The sequence below is a fragment of the Micromesistius poutassou genome (genome assembly GCF_964030765.1).
Source record: "Micromesistius poutassou genome assembly, chromosome: 16".
NCBI lineage: Eukaryota > Metazoa > Chordata > Actinopteri > Gadiformes > Gadidae > Micromesistius > Micromesistius poutassou.
Window position 1 is genome coordinate 4,537,135 of NC_140286.1, and position 14,163 is coordinate 4,551,297.

The 14,163-nt window shown below is 46.4% G+C and overlaps 3 protein-coding genes across 7 annotated transcripts in view; 1 reads left to right on the forward strand and 2 right to left on the reverse strand.

Moving 5' to 3' along the window:
- The window catches only part of tox4a (TOX high mobility group box family member 4 a), a 7,286-nt gene extending 3,759 nt beyond the window's left edge, over positions 1 to 3,527 (forward strand). For all 5 annotated transcript variants that reach the window (XM_084481253.1, XM_084481254.1, XM_084481250.1 and 2 more), the window contains exons 7-9: positions 96 to 845; positions 1,410 to 1,543; positions 2,436 to 3,527. In XM_084481253.1, coding sequence (XP_084337379.1) covers positions 96 to 845; positions 1,410 to 1,543; positions 2,436 to 2,493 — 942 coding nt within the window. In that variant the 3' untranslated portion in view covers positions 2,494 to 3,527. The remainder of the gene's footprint in view (positions 1 to 95; positions 846 to 1,409; positions 1,544 to 2,435) is intronic.
- Positions 3,528 to 3,616: 89 nt separating this feature from the next.
- Positions 3,617 to 8,933, reverse strand: LOC311361074 (E3 ubiquitin-protein ligase TRIM21-like). The gene is made up of 7 exons (XM_084481257.1): positions 8,411 to 8,933; positions 7,639 to 7,962; positions 6,585 to 6,656; positions 6,117 to 6,201; positions 5,590 to 5,679; positions 5,396 to 5,452; positions 3,617 to 4,929 (listed from the first exon to the last, which is right to left on the reverse strand). Exons 1-7 carry the CDS (start codon positions 8,666 to 8,668, stop codon positions 4,355 to 4,357), a joined length of 1,461 nt encoding a protein of 486 aa, XP_084337383.1. The 5' UTR covers positions 8,669 to 8,933; the 3' UTR covers positions 3,617 to 4,354.
- A 1,278-nt stretch (positions 8,934 to 10,211) lies between these two features.
- Positions 10,212 to 13,789, reverse strand: LOC311361075 (uncharacterized protein). Its single transcript, XM_084481258.1, has 4 exons — positions 13,453 to 13,789; positions 12,931 to 13,061; positions 12,146 to 12,212; positions 10,212 to 11,979 (listed from the first exon to the last, which is right to left on the reverse strand). Exons 1-4 carry the CDS (start codon positions 13,712 to 13,714, stop codon positions 10,985 to 10,987), a joined length of 1,455 nt encoding a protein of 484 aa, XP_084337384.1. The 5' UTR covers positions 13,715 to 13,789; the 3' UTR covers positions 10,212 to 10,984.
- Between the last annotated feature and the right edge of the window lie 374 nt (positions 13,790 to 14,163).

A 14,163-nucleotide genomic window follows, 5' to 3' on the forward strand; every position in this document is an offset into this window, starting at 1 on the left:
TACACACTCCTTCTCTTAGAGCCTCTCGTTGACTTGATTGTTTTCTGAACCACGTGGCCCACTGTTCAAATTCAAACATTCATCTTTTTACCCAGCCCTCCAGCGAGGTGATGGAGACCAGCCCCTCCCCCCCGCCTCCGGCTCCCCCTCCCGCTCCCCCCGTGGTTGCCATGGTGCAGGCTGCCCGCCTGGCCCCCAGCGGGCCCCTGGAGGAGAACACCATCACCAACATCTGCGCCTCCAATATCATCCTGGACGTGCCCGAGGTCACCACGCGCTCCCGCACCGGCGCCAACAAGCCCATGCTGCCGCCGCTAGGCACCATCACCATGACGACCTCCTCCTCGGCGCCCCCCGGCGTCACCAAGATCATCATCTCGCGGCAGATGCTGCCGGCGGGCGGCCAGGTGGTGACCGTGCTGCCCAGTGGCGTGCGCACGCTGCAGCCCGTGGCCACGTACAGCGCCGCCGCCCGCCTGCCGCCCCCGCTGCAGCAGATGCAGCAGATGCAGCACGGCCCGCCCCGCCTCCAGCAGATGGCGCCGGCGCCGCCGCCACTCCAGATGGCATCCAAGCCCCGCGAGGGCGGCATGGCCTCGGCCATGTCGGCTGCCAGCGCCGCCGTGCCCCCGCCCCCGCTGCAGATCAAGATCGTCCCCGCCTCCGTCCAGGGCGGGAAGGGCGGGCCCGTCATCGTCACCACAGCGGCGTCGACGGTCATGTCTGCCGGCGCGCTGTCCACCGCCGTGTCCGGGCCGAGCCTGGCGCTGCAGGTGGTCAACTCGGCCCACATGGACGGCAACCCGGACGAGGAGGTGGTGGCCGAGGTGTTCTCGTCGGAGGAGGTGAGCGAACACACCGGACCTCCTTCAGCAAACCGTTCTACGGTCCAGGTGTTTGTGTTATGATTGTGGGGGGGGGGGGGGATTGTTAAGGCAGTAACTAACACTTATATCGGGTCAACATTCATACCAATCAAACTGAATGGATAACGTCTGTTTGTTGTTGATGATAAAACATAATTGTTACATTTACTTTAGTGGTTTGAAAGTGATTTGGAACGGTTGTTCCGAATTCATAGTCGGCGTGCCACCCCGACAGTGGCGACTGGTTCACAGGGTGATTTGTCATGTATCTCCTCTGACATTTTGATGCTTCACAACCAGAGTGCATAAACCACATGTCCACACCAGTGTGACGGTGACTATAAATGGCTTGGCGGTGCGTGGATTATCCGCAAACTTCCCCAACGGCACATCACAGCGACTATCAAGCCTGCTTTACTGGTATCACGGCCCATATGAACTAACTTGACTCAAGCAATAGATGTTTGATTAGTTGATTAGTAATGTCTGGGATGACAGCGCTGTGTTGCAACGTTGAATCCTAATGTTGGTGCGGCTCCCCAGACGGACATGGAGGTGGGCGAGGCCCTGGACGGCCACAGCGTGTGCGTCCGGGCGGGCTGCAACAACCCTGCGGTGGACAGCACCGACTGGGACCGGGAGTACTGCAGCAACGAGTGCGTCGCCGATCACTGCAGGTGTGTGTAGCCCCACAGCGAAGTCGCTATCAAAGAACCCCAATGAATGAAGAGGACACTTGTTGTAGGTTGTATTGTGCTCTTAAAACACGCATCCATTTGAATTAGACTGGTACTTCATGTGGGGGGTCAAGGCAAACGCACCGTTCTCCTGTGTCTCCGGGGGTTTATCAAATGCACAGTAAAAGACGCTAGATCTGAGCTATTATGTTCTTAAGACAAGGCACACGTGATCTATGTCGACTGTATAAAGCAGGGGTGTCAAACTGAAACTGTACAGCGGGCCAAAATTTAAGTCTTGGACAAGTCGCGGGCCGGAGTTCTTGAGTGGGGGGTAATTGGGGGGGGGTAATTGGGGACATTACATTATAACAGGGTCCGCGGTCGGAATTGTTGATCGGGGGTGGGGGAAGGTACGGGATTACGGGCTGCCGGAGCCGAGACGCGCGTTAACGCTGAAATGCGATATGCCGGCGGGCCAGTTCTGATAGACATTAGATATTATCTGGCGGGCTGGATTAAATTACACTTCGGGCCGGATTAGGGCCGCGGGCCGTACGTTTGACACCCCTGGTATAAAGCCATTAAAAAACGGCTGAAACACAAAATATAACGGTGGTCAATTTTAATATCAAACATAATTCTTGCGTTAGTTCTTCCACCTGATTGGAGGTTTGTATCGCCTACAGTTTTTAAGACAAATGAGACACTGCTCTGGCTGATGAATTATGATGGTTGTGAGAGACACCATTATGTTGCTTTAGATGCAAACGGTGGTTGGACAAAGTCATGCATGATGACGGTGTGAACTGCTAAATTAATCTTACGGACACATACCTGTCTAGTATGTACGCATTCATAATAACATATATTTGGTTTTCTTTTCTCTCAGGGACATCTTCATGGCTTGGTGCTCCATTCGTAGTCACAACATGGGCACGGTGAAATAAAGACGGGGACAGTTGAAACCGGACTAAGACTAAGACCCCCACCTCCCTCCCCCAGACTGAGGACCTTCAGTGAGAACTTCCTATATCTGCGCACCAGACACTAACATCAACACCACCCCCTCCAGTCTTCTGCTGAGCTTGAAAACAAACACACCGAAACAGGATTTTTTTTTTAATGACTAGTCGTGACTTTATTTTTATCGTCCATATGTTGCTGATGTGAGAAAATAAAAGCGGATCGTGGTCGCCCCCCTGTTGACTCAAGGGATAAATCACAGTGAGATACATTATTTGTACTTAGTCAGCAGTGTGTCTATCTGTGTGTGTGGGGGGCTCTATGGTGAGCATGATGTATATGTATTTTAAATGCAGGAAAACTTTTTCAGTCAGTTTTCACCCAGTGGGCCGAAAGACCAGCATTTAAACAATACTTAAACAATCCTATTTTATCATTACTGGATTCTCAAAACAATGGGATTTAGCAACGGGGCACTACAAAGGGTTTTTTTTATACAACCTTAATAACCGAGAAGCTTAAATGTATTTGTTTTCTGTTACAAACGTATGAGAATCCGGAAAGCTACTTTTTTGTAAATGTGAAAAAAGTCGTTTGGTCGTCTCCTGCCGAAAGGAGACGTTCAGAAGTTCAGTGTTAAAGCCGCCGTCCGCAAGCGCCTGGTCTGCTTTAGTGACAAACCATTTGTAGCAGCAGATGGATCCTGTATAACGCATTCTCCACTCATTCTACCAAAACACCTCCTAGGGGAATCTGAGCGGTGTCAGGCCGCCTGACGGCTCTCGGTTTGAGTCCCCGACTGAAACCGACTGCAGTGTTTCAATGTAATGAAACGGAACTTCAGAAATGTTATGTGCCCCAAGAAAACCGTTTGTATGATAGAGAAGTATAATCTTTTGTATTACGGCTCGCGGCCCTCTGATGGTTCCATGTCTAGTACGAGAGGGTGGATCTGTACAAAAATGTTTGTTTTTGACTTTCGTTTTTTCGAAATAAATGAGCAAGAAGAAAAAGGTGATTCAAAGGTATTTCTTGTTGCTTTGGAGTATTGTGTTCTATGACAAGAATCATTCAACAGCTGTGATTGGACTCGATTTGATTTTTCATTTTTTGTACTCACAAGTTTAGACATTTAATCATCTTTAATATTATTGTCTTTTCAAATATACATTTTGTTTTACAGCTGTACAAATACCCACATGGAGCTTTTTTGCTTAAAAGTCGTTATTAGTCCTAAAACCCAGGTGGACAGGAAGTGGAAGTACGTCAAGGACTACCAACATGCAAATCATTTCTCACTGATAGTTGAAACAGCGCAAATGAACATTGATAGTGTTATTAAATTGTGAAAGGATGTATGTGCACTTACTTACATACATTGGAAACAATGTTCATATTGTATCAAGTCAAGTTCAGCAAACAAATTATCCCAACACTGTCATAGCGTCTTATCAAAAGTGATTAATCTTTTACATATTATTTTACAACGCTAAAGTAATCCCTGAGAAATAATATCATTGCTTCAAATATCAATTTGAAGAATGACAAGTCAAAATCAAATAAACAACCTCCACCTTAAGCTGTGCCAACGCCCTGCAGTTTTGTTCATATCCACAAATAGACATGATGTATGCCTGCCAATACAAATCAAGCAATATCCGTGCTGTAAAGATCCCTGTGCTAAAATCTAGTCATAGAGTCAGTTACTAATCCGGACACCCTTCATATTCACCAGGTAATACATTCATCTCTCCCTGACTGGAGAACTGCAACCTTCATGATGAATTCATCGAGAACCACTAGGGGGACACACTTCCTCCCCTTCTGAGTCCCATCATGGCTGCACTAAAGGCCGGTGGCTATTGGGTGTTGTGGCTGGTTGTCCGAGGAGGCTCCCAGGATCCTAGCTCTGCTGTGGGGGTCTGCACTGTAAAGCCCCAGCCCCAGGCACACAGGCACCGTCAGCTTGGCGTGGAACTCATGCAGCCGGGTGAAGCCGCCATTGGCCCCCACCCCGGAGAAGGTGATGGTTCCCTTCCCAAAATCCACGGCGACGGCCATGCGCTTGGACCTCAAGGCAGCGGTCAGCCTCGTCCTGACCTGCATGTGCACAGCATACAGCAGTTCCCCGTCCCCCTCGCACACAAGGCTCCAGGACCGCGCGTCATCTCCGAACCCGCTGCTGCCCTTGCGTGGGATGCCCTTGTGGGTCACGGCGACCTCCCAGTACCCTTCGGCCTCCACGATCCACATGTGATTCCCGGCGCCAAAGCACTGGATGGAGAGGATCTGGGGGACGTCGTCGAAGCGGGTATCCAGGATCGGATAGTTGATCCGGGCCTCCACCAGCTCCGCAGACCGCAGGTCCCCGGAGACCCAGAGGTGAGGACTGGCGGTGCCCAGGTCCAGCGTGAGGGGCACTTTGGGATGAACCGGTGGGAAGAAGGGTACAACAGAGAGCAAGCCTTTTTAATGTTTGTGTGGAGTTTAACAAAAAACGCTTTGGAATCAATGATCTAATACAGATCTAAGGGTTGTTGATAGCAACAATACAAAAATAAAATTGTAATACTGGACTTAACTGGCCAGCGTCATCGCCATAGACACCATTTACTTTTCTTAACTAAAAGATTTAAAATGTTTGCTTGAATTCCTATGTTTTTCAATTATGGCACCAATTGCACTCGTAACCAGCCCTGAAAGGAGGGATCCCCACTCTGTGCTCATTCTCGAAATCTCTTCCATGCTAATTATGGGGAATTTCTTGCCCTCTGGGGGGCTAAGGTTAGGGGGGTGTCATTAATGAATGGCCTGTTAAGCCCCATGAGACTGTAACTGTGATTAAGGGCAATACAAATAAACTTTTTTTCAATTGACTTGTCCTACCTTGAGCTTCATTCTCAGGGTCTCCGCGAAGATGCAGAGGATTTTCCACAAAGAGTTCTGCAACAGTATTACAAAAAAATTAATTGTTTAATATGTGGTGTGGCACCTGCCATGTTCAGTACATCTGTATGACATGCTGCATATCTCTGTGTTAAAGATGGAGAGGTCCTCACACACCAACATGTCCTTCTCACCTGCGACGGTGGAGTAGATGTCATGTAGACGGGCCTGCTGGCTCTTCACCGTGTCTGTGAGCGTCTGGTTGTCCACTGAGAAACTATATGCTGGATGGTGACAGTGGATTGGTCGGTTGGCACATGGATGCATCCAATCACATGAGAGAGGTAAGAAGAGATGAATAGACCATCAAAATATGGTCAATACCATTTTTTTATAACAAATAAAATAATAATATAAATGATAATAAAATAAATGAACCGCACAGAATCGACACAATACGGATATGTTACTGTACATCATTCAATCAGTCGATCCAAAATATCATTTACCTCTTTAATATGTATAGAGTGAATTATGCATGTTTAATATAATCACACAAATGTGTATTATTAAATAATTGTCCCATATAATTGGATTCACACAAAAACTTAATGTTTGTATAAGTGTTAAATACCACACTGGTGGTGTGGTCCTCAATGCTTCTTAGATCAAGCGTTAATGAATTCTAGTACTTCAATTTTTGCCTTTGAGGTCCTCTTACAGTAATACACTACGATGATCCAGAGGCAGAGTAGGATCACGGTCACGCTGTTAAGGGAAGAATCGCCCGGCTTGCGTTTCACTTTCTGTTAGCAAGAGAACGCACAGTTCAGTTACATTCAGTCTGATGTTACGAGGCATTTAAGCGTGCATTTGGACTGATGTTACAAGGTGTGGCATTTAAAATGACATTGGATCAGGTGTCGAAAAAATCATGTAATTTAAAAATGAAAAGTAGGCATAAATTCTCACAAATGAAAAAAATGTAATTTCAAATTAAACCTAATTTCAGTAAATTAAAAGTAAAATAAAGGTCAAATTGAGTGTGTTTAAAGTAATTTCAGTTTAAAAAGTATTTAAATAATTTTAAATTAGAGTAATTCTACATTAAGTCTGTAACACTCAATTTCAAATTAAATGTGAATAAAACATTTCAAATTAAAAGTTCCCTTCTGTACAGGATTCTCACATCATTGTCGATGTCATCCTGTAGCTTGTCGATTTGACCCTCGATCATTTGAAAACGTTGATCCATATACTCCTGTAATTCTCACACACACACACACACACACACACACACACACACACACACACACACACACACACACACACACACACACACACACACACACACACAGTGAGCTTGTGGATCCAGTTAATCCAGTACTTTCACACAAACCTCCTCAACCCTGCACCCTATTCACTGCTTCACTCTGCAGCACATTGACCATAGAAATAAATAATTCACATATTCCATCCTTCTTATTCTTTTACTTGTACACCGTAGCCTCAACGACTGCTGCTTATCGTTGACTGAATGCACACAACAACAACAAACAACAAACAAACAACAACAAATAACAATACACAACAATCTTGAAATAAGAAGGTATTGTGTAAGGAATAATCAGACCGATTTCAACACACAACACATGTCACATCAGCTAATTACGCACTTACAGAGCCCCACCCCTAGCAACACGATTGGTCGAAACAAATCGGAAGCGCAAGATCAGAGCTTGTCGGCCCTCAGACTTTAAATGATGAATCTAAAGTCTGATGTGTGTGACTTAAGTGTGGAACTCACTGGCCCAACCGTTGGCCATCTTAAATGTTTGGGGAGACTCAGACGAGTTTGGGAACAAATCCGTTCGGTGTGTTCAGCTGTGCACGCGCGCATGGTGTCTTGTCCGGTCCGACTTGCAGTCTGAGAGCGTCGGCGGTCTGAGGATTGGAGCCATTGGATACTCTGATTGGTTGTGGGCTAGTGAATCAGCGTGGTGAGTTGGAGGGGTGGACTAGCACCACGAGACTAGCGCCACCCTATGTTAAGGAGACTTATTGCGTCTCACACGAGTGCAGAACGTACACACTACTGTGTAGTTATCAGTATTCTTCGCGGTATGACTCTATGCAACTTTTCTGCCCAAGGAGTCAGACGAGAGTTGAGAGGGGCCCAAAACCCTGGTAGGGTCATGGGGGGGGGGGGGGTGGGGATCACCACTGACTTAAAGAAGCATTACCGTCATCCTCCTGCCGAGGGCGCTTGCCGCGTCCGTCACTAGTGCGCTCCGCTTGCTCTCCAGTGTACAGGCGCTGCACACATAGCGTCGCGACGTGGCGCAGTAGTAGCGCAGCACCTGGTCCTCGTGTTGCGGGCACTTCCTGTCGGACAGGTCGGCCAGCGGGGGCACCAGGAGGTGGGCTGCGAAGGCCCGGCGCTCCAGGTGCGTCTGGACGTGCTTGCTGCACAGCGACACCTCGCACTTCAGACACGTCTTCACCGCCAGAGGCTTGTCGTCGTCGTCGGGGCAACAATCGCAGTACACCGTGGCCGCCTTTTTCGCCTGCGGGGCAGTGTGAGGAAGTGTAACACGGAAGTGTTCTGATTGGCTTAAAACAAATGGATTTAATATAATGTTTTTTTTTAAGTATATGAGCAGATTTCGACTTTGCTTGTAACATTAGCTTTTCACTATAGATGAAATTATGCAAATGAAAACATCATTGGTCATGTGGGTATGATAACCAAGCAATTAAGAATATACTGTCTACTTTAGGCCTACTGTCATTATCATTAGTCATTTAGACACTAGCTGTACCACAATATTAAATCAATCAAACTATCAGAATAATAATAATATATTATTGACATCACATGAGCATACTTTTCAACTACCCAAACTCACAACCATGGCTGGCCAGCCAGAGGCGGAGAGAGGTCACTACACAAACAACACAAACGACTTTCACAAAACACGAGACAACGCGGGGCTCCTCTTCATGTGGGCCTACCGTCTGCTTCAAGGTCTCCTTGAAGTCGTCAACGATGCTGGCCAACGCGTAACTCTTCTGGACCTCCACGATCTTCCCGAAATAGGCCCTGCAGTCCGGGCAGCGGAAGGGCAGCTCCGTGGAGTGGCCGACCATGCTCTCCAGACAAGACATGCAGATGCTATGACCGCACTGCAACTGGCGGGGCTCGGTGAAGAGGTCCTGGCACACCGGGCACGTCAGCAACACCTCGAGCGGAGTCTTCTCTCGGTCGTCCATCTTCTCGGCCGATTTCTTCGTTCAGGAAGTCAATGGAGAATTGGAGAGGGGGGTTAGCTACCTGTCGCGATGGTTAACTAGCAGAATAAACGCACAGCACTCGCTCTCTTGGTTCTTGACCGCGATTAAGTTGTGAAAAATGACATCACACGTGTTAGGTCAATGCATGACTCAGTTAATGAATCCCAAATGGATCAATTAGTGACGGATTTAGATACTTCGCTGTCGTCGTCTTTATGTGACAGTTGTCAGAAGTGAAAGCAATGTTGTGACTGGTGGTTCAGTTCCTGGTGGGGTGGAGCCTAAAGTTTCCAGTTATTATGATGTTCGGTGCGTGAATTAGCTTAATATTTCAATGTTTGCTTTCTGTTTGAAATGCTTTCCCAAATGATAAGCATTGGCAGGTGAATACATTAATATTGTTAAACTGTTTTAAAGGATCTATTTAAGTTGAGGAATCCTTGAAACCCCGAAACTGTAAATCAGGGCAGTTTTTGCACTTAAAGCAGGTGGGTGAGGGGGAAACCAGAAAACACACACACACACACACACACACACACACACACACACACACAGAGGAGTAACCCATCATTATTCTGTTCTCCCAAGGAATGTTAGATGTAAGAGGTGATGATGATCACTGCTGAAGATATCTGGGCCAAGACGCAGTGAATCGAGGTAAGAAGATCCTTTGCTTGGTATAAAACCCAGAAAGGTACTGGTTTAGATTCCCCTTCTGTCTTCGAGATGACAGATGATGGATTACAGAAGGAAATCCGAACCTGAAAGAATAGTTACATATTGGCATGGGTTCCATATTGGTCTTTATTTCTAGGTACAGGGAAAACCGAAAGCAGGGAGAATCATACATACCATACATTATTTTAACACTTCACTACTTCAGTCAAACATAGCCCTTCCAGAGACTAGTCCCCTTTAGGCACATCCAATATCACTGATTCATTTAGGTATTTTGGTTCAAAAAGTGGTAAATCTGGCCAGCCCTGCTGTTTCAGACTGACCAATCTAGTGTGTCTGTGAGTCAGAACAGAAAATAACATTCCCTCATGTAATGGTCCGGTTGAGCAAGGCTCATAGGCCTGTCCCTTGAGCCAATGCTCCCCTCTTATGTGGCTCATCCTCCTTTTTGCTCCTTGATTACCCATGTCTAATTACCCAGGTCATTGCAGTTAACAGGTTGTTGGTTCAGATTGTCTGTAACCAGTTAGTTTGGCAGTTTCCTGTATCCTTCCTGTTTCGTGTGTCCGTATTGTGGTTAAAGTTTTAAAGTGGTACAGTCCCAGCAACTTAAAGAGTATACAGAGGATAGATGTACCGCGTGGACCATGATGGCTTGGTTTGTTGAATGCAGAACCAGAATTCACACTTGGATTTTAAATGTTCCACTGAGAAGCGGAGCAGCATAACACAAAACCTCGCAATACAAAACATTGTCCGTTTAGTTAAAAACTCAATTTTATTTGGAATGATTTTACAAGATTTTTTTATAATGACATTTTGAGAAGAATAACAGTAAAAAAAATAAAATAAAATAAAAAAAACATCTTTGAAAGATATAATCTAGTACAAAAAAAAAACACTACAATATTTTTAGATATATAAAAACATTGAACAAAACAAAAAACACACGTATACATCCCTCATGTAGAAGATCAAGGCTTGGTCAATTCAGTTATAACAACTGAAAATGTGGTAGCAATTAAAGTTCATTAGGACTAGACAAAATCTGTGAACTTCTAGTTGCTTACTGACTACAAATGTGAGACAGGTTAGTTTTACGAACTAATTCCTTGTACTGTTAAACAGTAGTTATCTTTATATGAGAGCTTGTAATGTCATCGCATGACAGTGCTGCAACGGCTTCCAAATAAACGCTGTAACCTGAAACGTTATTCATTTCACATCCTCTCATGTGTTGGAGCCTGAATAAAAATGAAAATATAAAAGCCAAAAACGTATTCCAAAGGGATTTTCTACCCCAAAAGGTAGAGGATGGAGTCCTCATAGTCTCAAACTGTCTGGTGAGTGAAAAGTTGTTTCCTGCTTACTGCCAACTCAGCTCCCAACATGTCTCCCGATGCTGAAGTCCTTCTTAGCACTGGGACGGATGATTTCAGTGAGAACATAACAGCCAACAAGAGCTTGAACTTACACAGGCGGTCGGTGTCAAATACTTAGCGCAAATCCAGTGTCATACCCACAATCTCTTCAAACTGAGGAGGTAGAAAGTTGTCCCGTTCCCGGGAACAGTAGAAGCACAAGTTGGGCTTTTAGAAGGCGTTCCTTCCCCCCCGGTTATCCCACCAACCCGGCGATCTTCCTGAAGGAGGGGACCAGGAAGCCGCAGTTGTCCATATTGTGCTTCTCCAGGTTGCGGGCGATGCGGAAGGTCTTCCCGCAGATGGAGCACACATACGGCTTCTCCCCGCTGTGGAACCTCAGGTGCGCCTTCAGGTTCTCCCGCAGGCGGAAGCTCTTGCCGCACTGCGGGCAGTTGTGCGGCCGCTCACCGGTGTGGAAGCGGGCGTGACGCCGCAGGGTCTTGCGCAGCGCGAAGGTCTTGGGGCAGAGGGGGCACGCGTATGGCTTCTCGCCCGTGTGGAAGCGTGCGTGGCGCCGGAGGATCTTCCGCCGCTTGAACTTCTTGCCGCACACCTTGCAGGGGTAGCCGTCGCGCGTGTGCGACACCACCCCCTGCAGGCGCCACACGCCGTTGCTGCAGGCTGTGTAGCAGCACAGGCGGTGGCCCGTGTGCAGGCCCTGGTGGCGCCGGAGGTCTTTCGGGGGAGGGGATGAGGAGAGGGACGACGACGTGGATGATCCGGAATCGTGACGCGCAACGACCCTCTTCGGAGCGCCCGGCGACATTGCGGCCGCGTCGATGTTGACCAGCTGCACCGAGCAGGGCCGCACCAGGCCACGGTCGGCGCGCTTCAGCTTCATCTGGAGGTCGTTCGCCGCGTCCACCCTGGATGGGGAAACACACTCCCACGCCTCGACCCGCGGCAGGGGGGCCACGGCAGCCCCATCGGAGGGGGAGGGTCTGTAGGCCTGGGCCGACGCCGCGTTCACGTTGGTCTGCTGAGGCTCGGGCCGGACGGGCGGAGGCGACGCGGCAGGCTCGGCGGGATCCACCTCGAGATCCCGGTGCTCCTGTTTGGGGAAGAGCGGGCAGACAGACCCCACCGGGCCCTCGGTGACAACCTCACTCTCCGGCTCCGCCTTGACCAGCAGGGGCTGCTTGGCCCTGGACCGGTTGGATGGAGGAGAACTGGGATGGCTGTGATGGTCTGTGGAAAGGGGAAAGAAAATAGTTTAGGAGGTGGACAAAATTGTATATATATATATATATAAAATTATTATTTTAATTAATTAATTGAATACGATAGCATCAAAAGGAGGGAGCAGGAAACAAGAAAATTGTTTTAACAAGTGTGATGAGAATCAGTTTCTCACCATGGCTAATGGCGTCTATAACACAACTAGTTGGAGGGTTGCGTTCAACAGGGCTTTGAGTCTTATTCTGAAAGGTAAAGACAGTTATTATGACCTGGTAATCCCTTCATCTGTAGAGCCAAGAAAGTTTGACAAAAAGGATGATGACTTTGTATAGCAAGGTACATGGGAGCATAACGGTTGGGGAAAAAAGTTTAATTGATTCATGCAAGATTCCGACTCTTCTCTTGTATGTATTTGGATCGATTCACAACTTCCAGAAAAATGTTTTTTTCGCCTCTGGTCTTAGGTTGGCCTTTGTGTGATTACATTATTTCAATCAGTTTTTATAACTTTTTCCAAATTGAAAGCAAGAAAATCAAATACACATTTTGCTCTGCTTTTGTGCAATATTATGCCACACCACCTTTCTGTGCATAGTGCTCTTATAAGACAAGAAGTTGCAGGGATTCAAAAATTGGGGGGAGACTTCAGAGAGATAACGCCAAGAACTCACATTGGCTTTAGTACCCGTTACAAAGTCCTGACACAGTACCCTAGAAATTGCAAATTCGTCTAAACGCATACTATATGTATTATACACGTTTCATTTCCCTTCTTAATGCTAAAATTCCCAAAATATTTGAGTTGTATACACACTAATACTACTACTACTACTACCATCATGTTTTTGTAACATCAAATATTGACATAACAGTAGTACATAGGCTCATTTTCCAGTCTCGTTAAAATAAATAACAGGTTTATCGGTAAAAGGTACAGAGATTTAAATCACTTTCGCCGACCTCTTTCACAAGTAGCCCCAGGCGTTCGACATGGCCATTTTCCTCCTCTCTGGGGGTTTCTGTTGAAGAACCCCCCTGCTCCTCCTCTTGGCTTTTCAAACAATCACCACTTCCACTCAAGTTGAGGGGACCTATGAAGGAAATGGGGGGAGGTGGGATGGCCGAGGAGAGGACACACACACATTCCATCAGACCAGAAGGGCTAAAGACTAGCGCGTAATTCTCCACCTTTGAATGTGGAAACAAAACGAGGAGTTTGTTTTGTTGTTACAGCAAAACAAACTCGTCTTCGTCACAATCGTGCATATAACATTGGTAAATAGAGGTTATCCATGCAAAAAAACAAACATGATGCAAAAAATATAAATCATGCATAGTAATTTGTTATCATCGTCACACCGCAAATTGTAAGCGGCAAGAAGCCGCTTACAGTGGTAAGATTCTAAAATGTTTAAGTTAAATCGGACAACGTTGCACGCGGAAGTAAACTCCCTGCAAAAAAGAGCTAATAAGCGTTCTTACCGGAAAGCTCTTCTGTTTCGTTATTCCATTGAAATTCATTTACTTGAACTCCTATGCTGCACGACACTGCCTTTCCGACCAATTCTGTCTGACATTCCAGAATTTCCTGCGTTGTGTTTCCTCCCTCGCTTTTTACTATGGCCCCAATACATGCCTGGTAGCGAGTCTCGAATAGTTTTGTTAATTCCACCGTCGCGACCTTTACCAATTCGCTTAAAACGGACTCCACCTGAGCGCGAAAGTTTAAATCCGGGGCGGACATGTTTGCAGTTTTTTTCTGTGCAAATCATTTATTGATAACGATTAAATAGTCTATGTTAAAGATTCTGGGGTCTTCCGTCTTTATTTACCAGATAACGAACACATGGTTTCAGAAAGAGGCGTGTATAAATTGACGCATGCGTGCCGCGGAGTTTCAGGAACAAGTGAAGGCAGGTCACGTGCTCCAGGGTGTTGTTTTTCTCGTAATATGTTGTAAATTGTTATGTTAATGAATCCGAATAGGGTTGGTAAATATATTGGGTTTCTAACGGTTACAATTTGTTATGGCGGGGTAAAACCAATTTGAAAGTATTAAGTAGAATGAAACGGATTTAATTTAAACGAATTAAATTAATTAGTCCTGCCTAACTCTGCGTATTGGTTAATCCTACAAATCTCAGTCATACATTAAAAGAAGTTATTCATTTAGCCCGGGAAATGAAAATGATA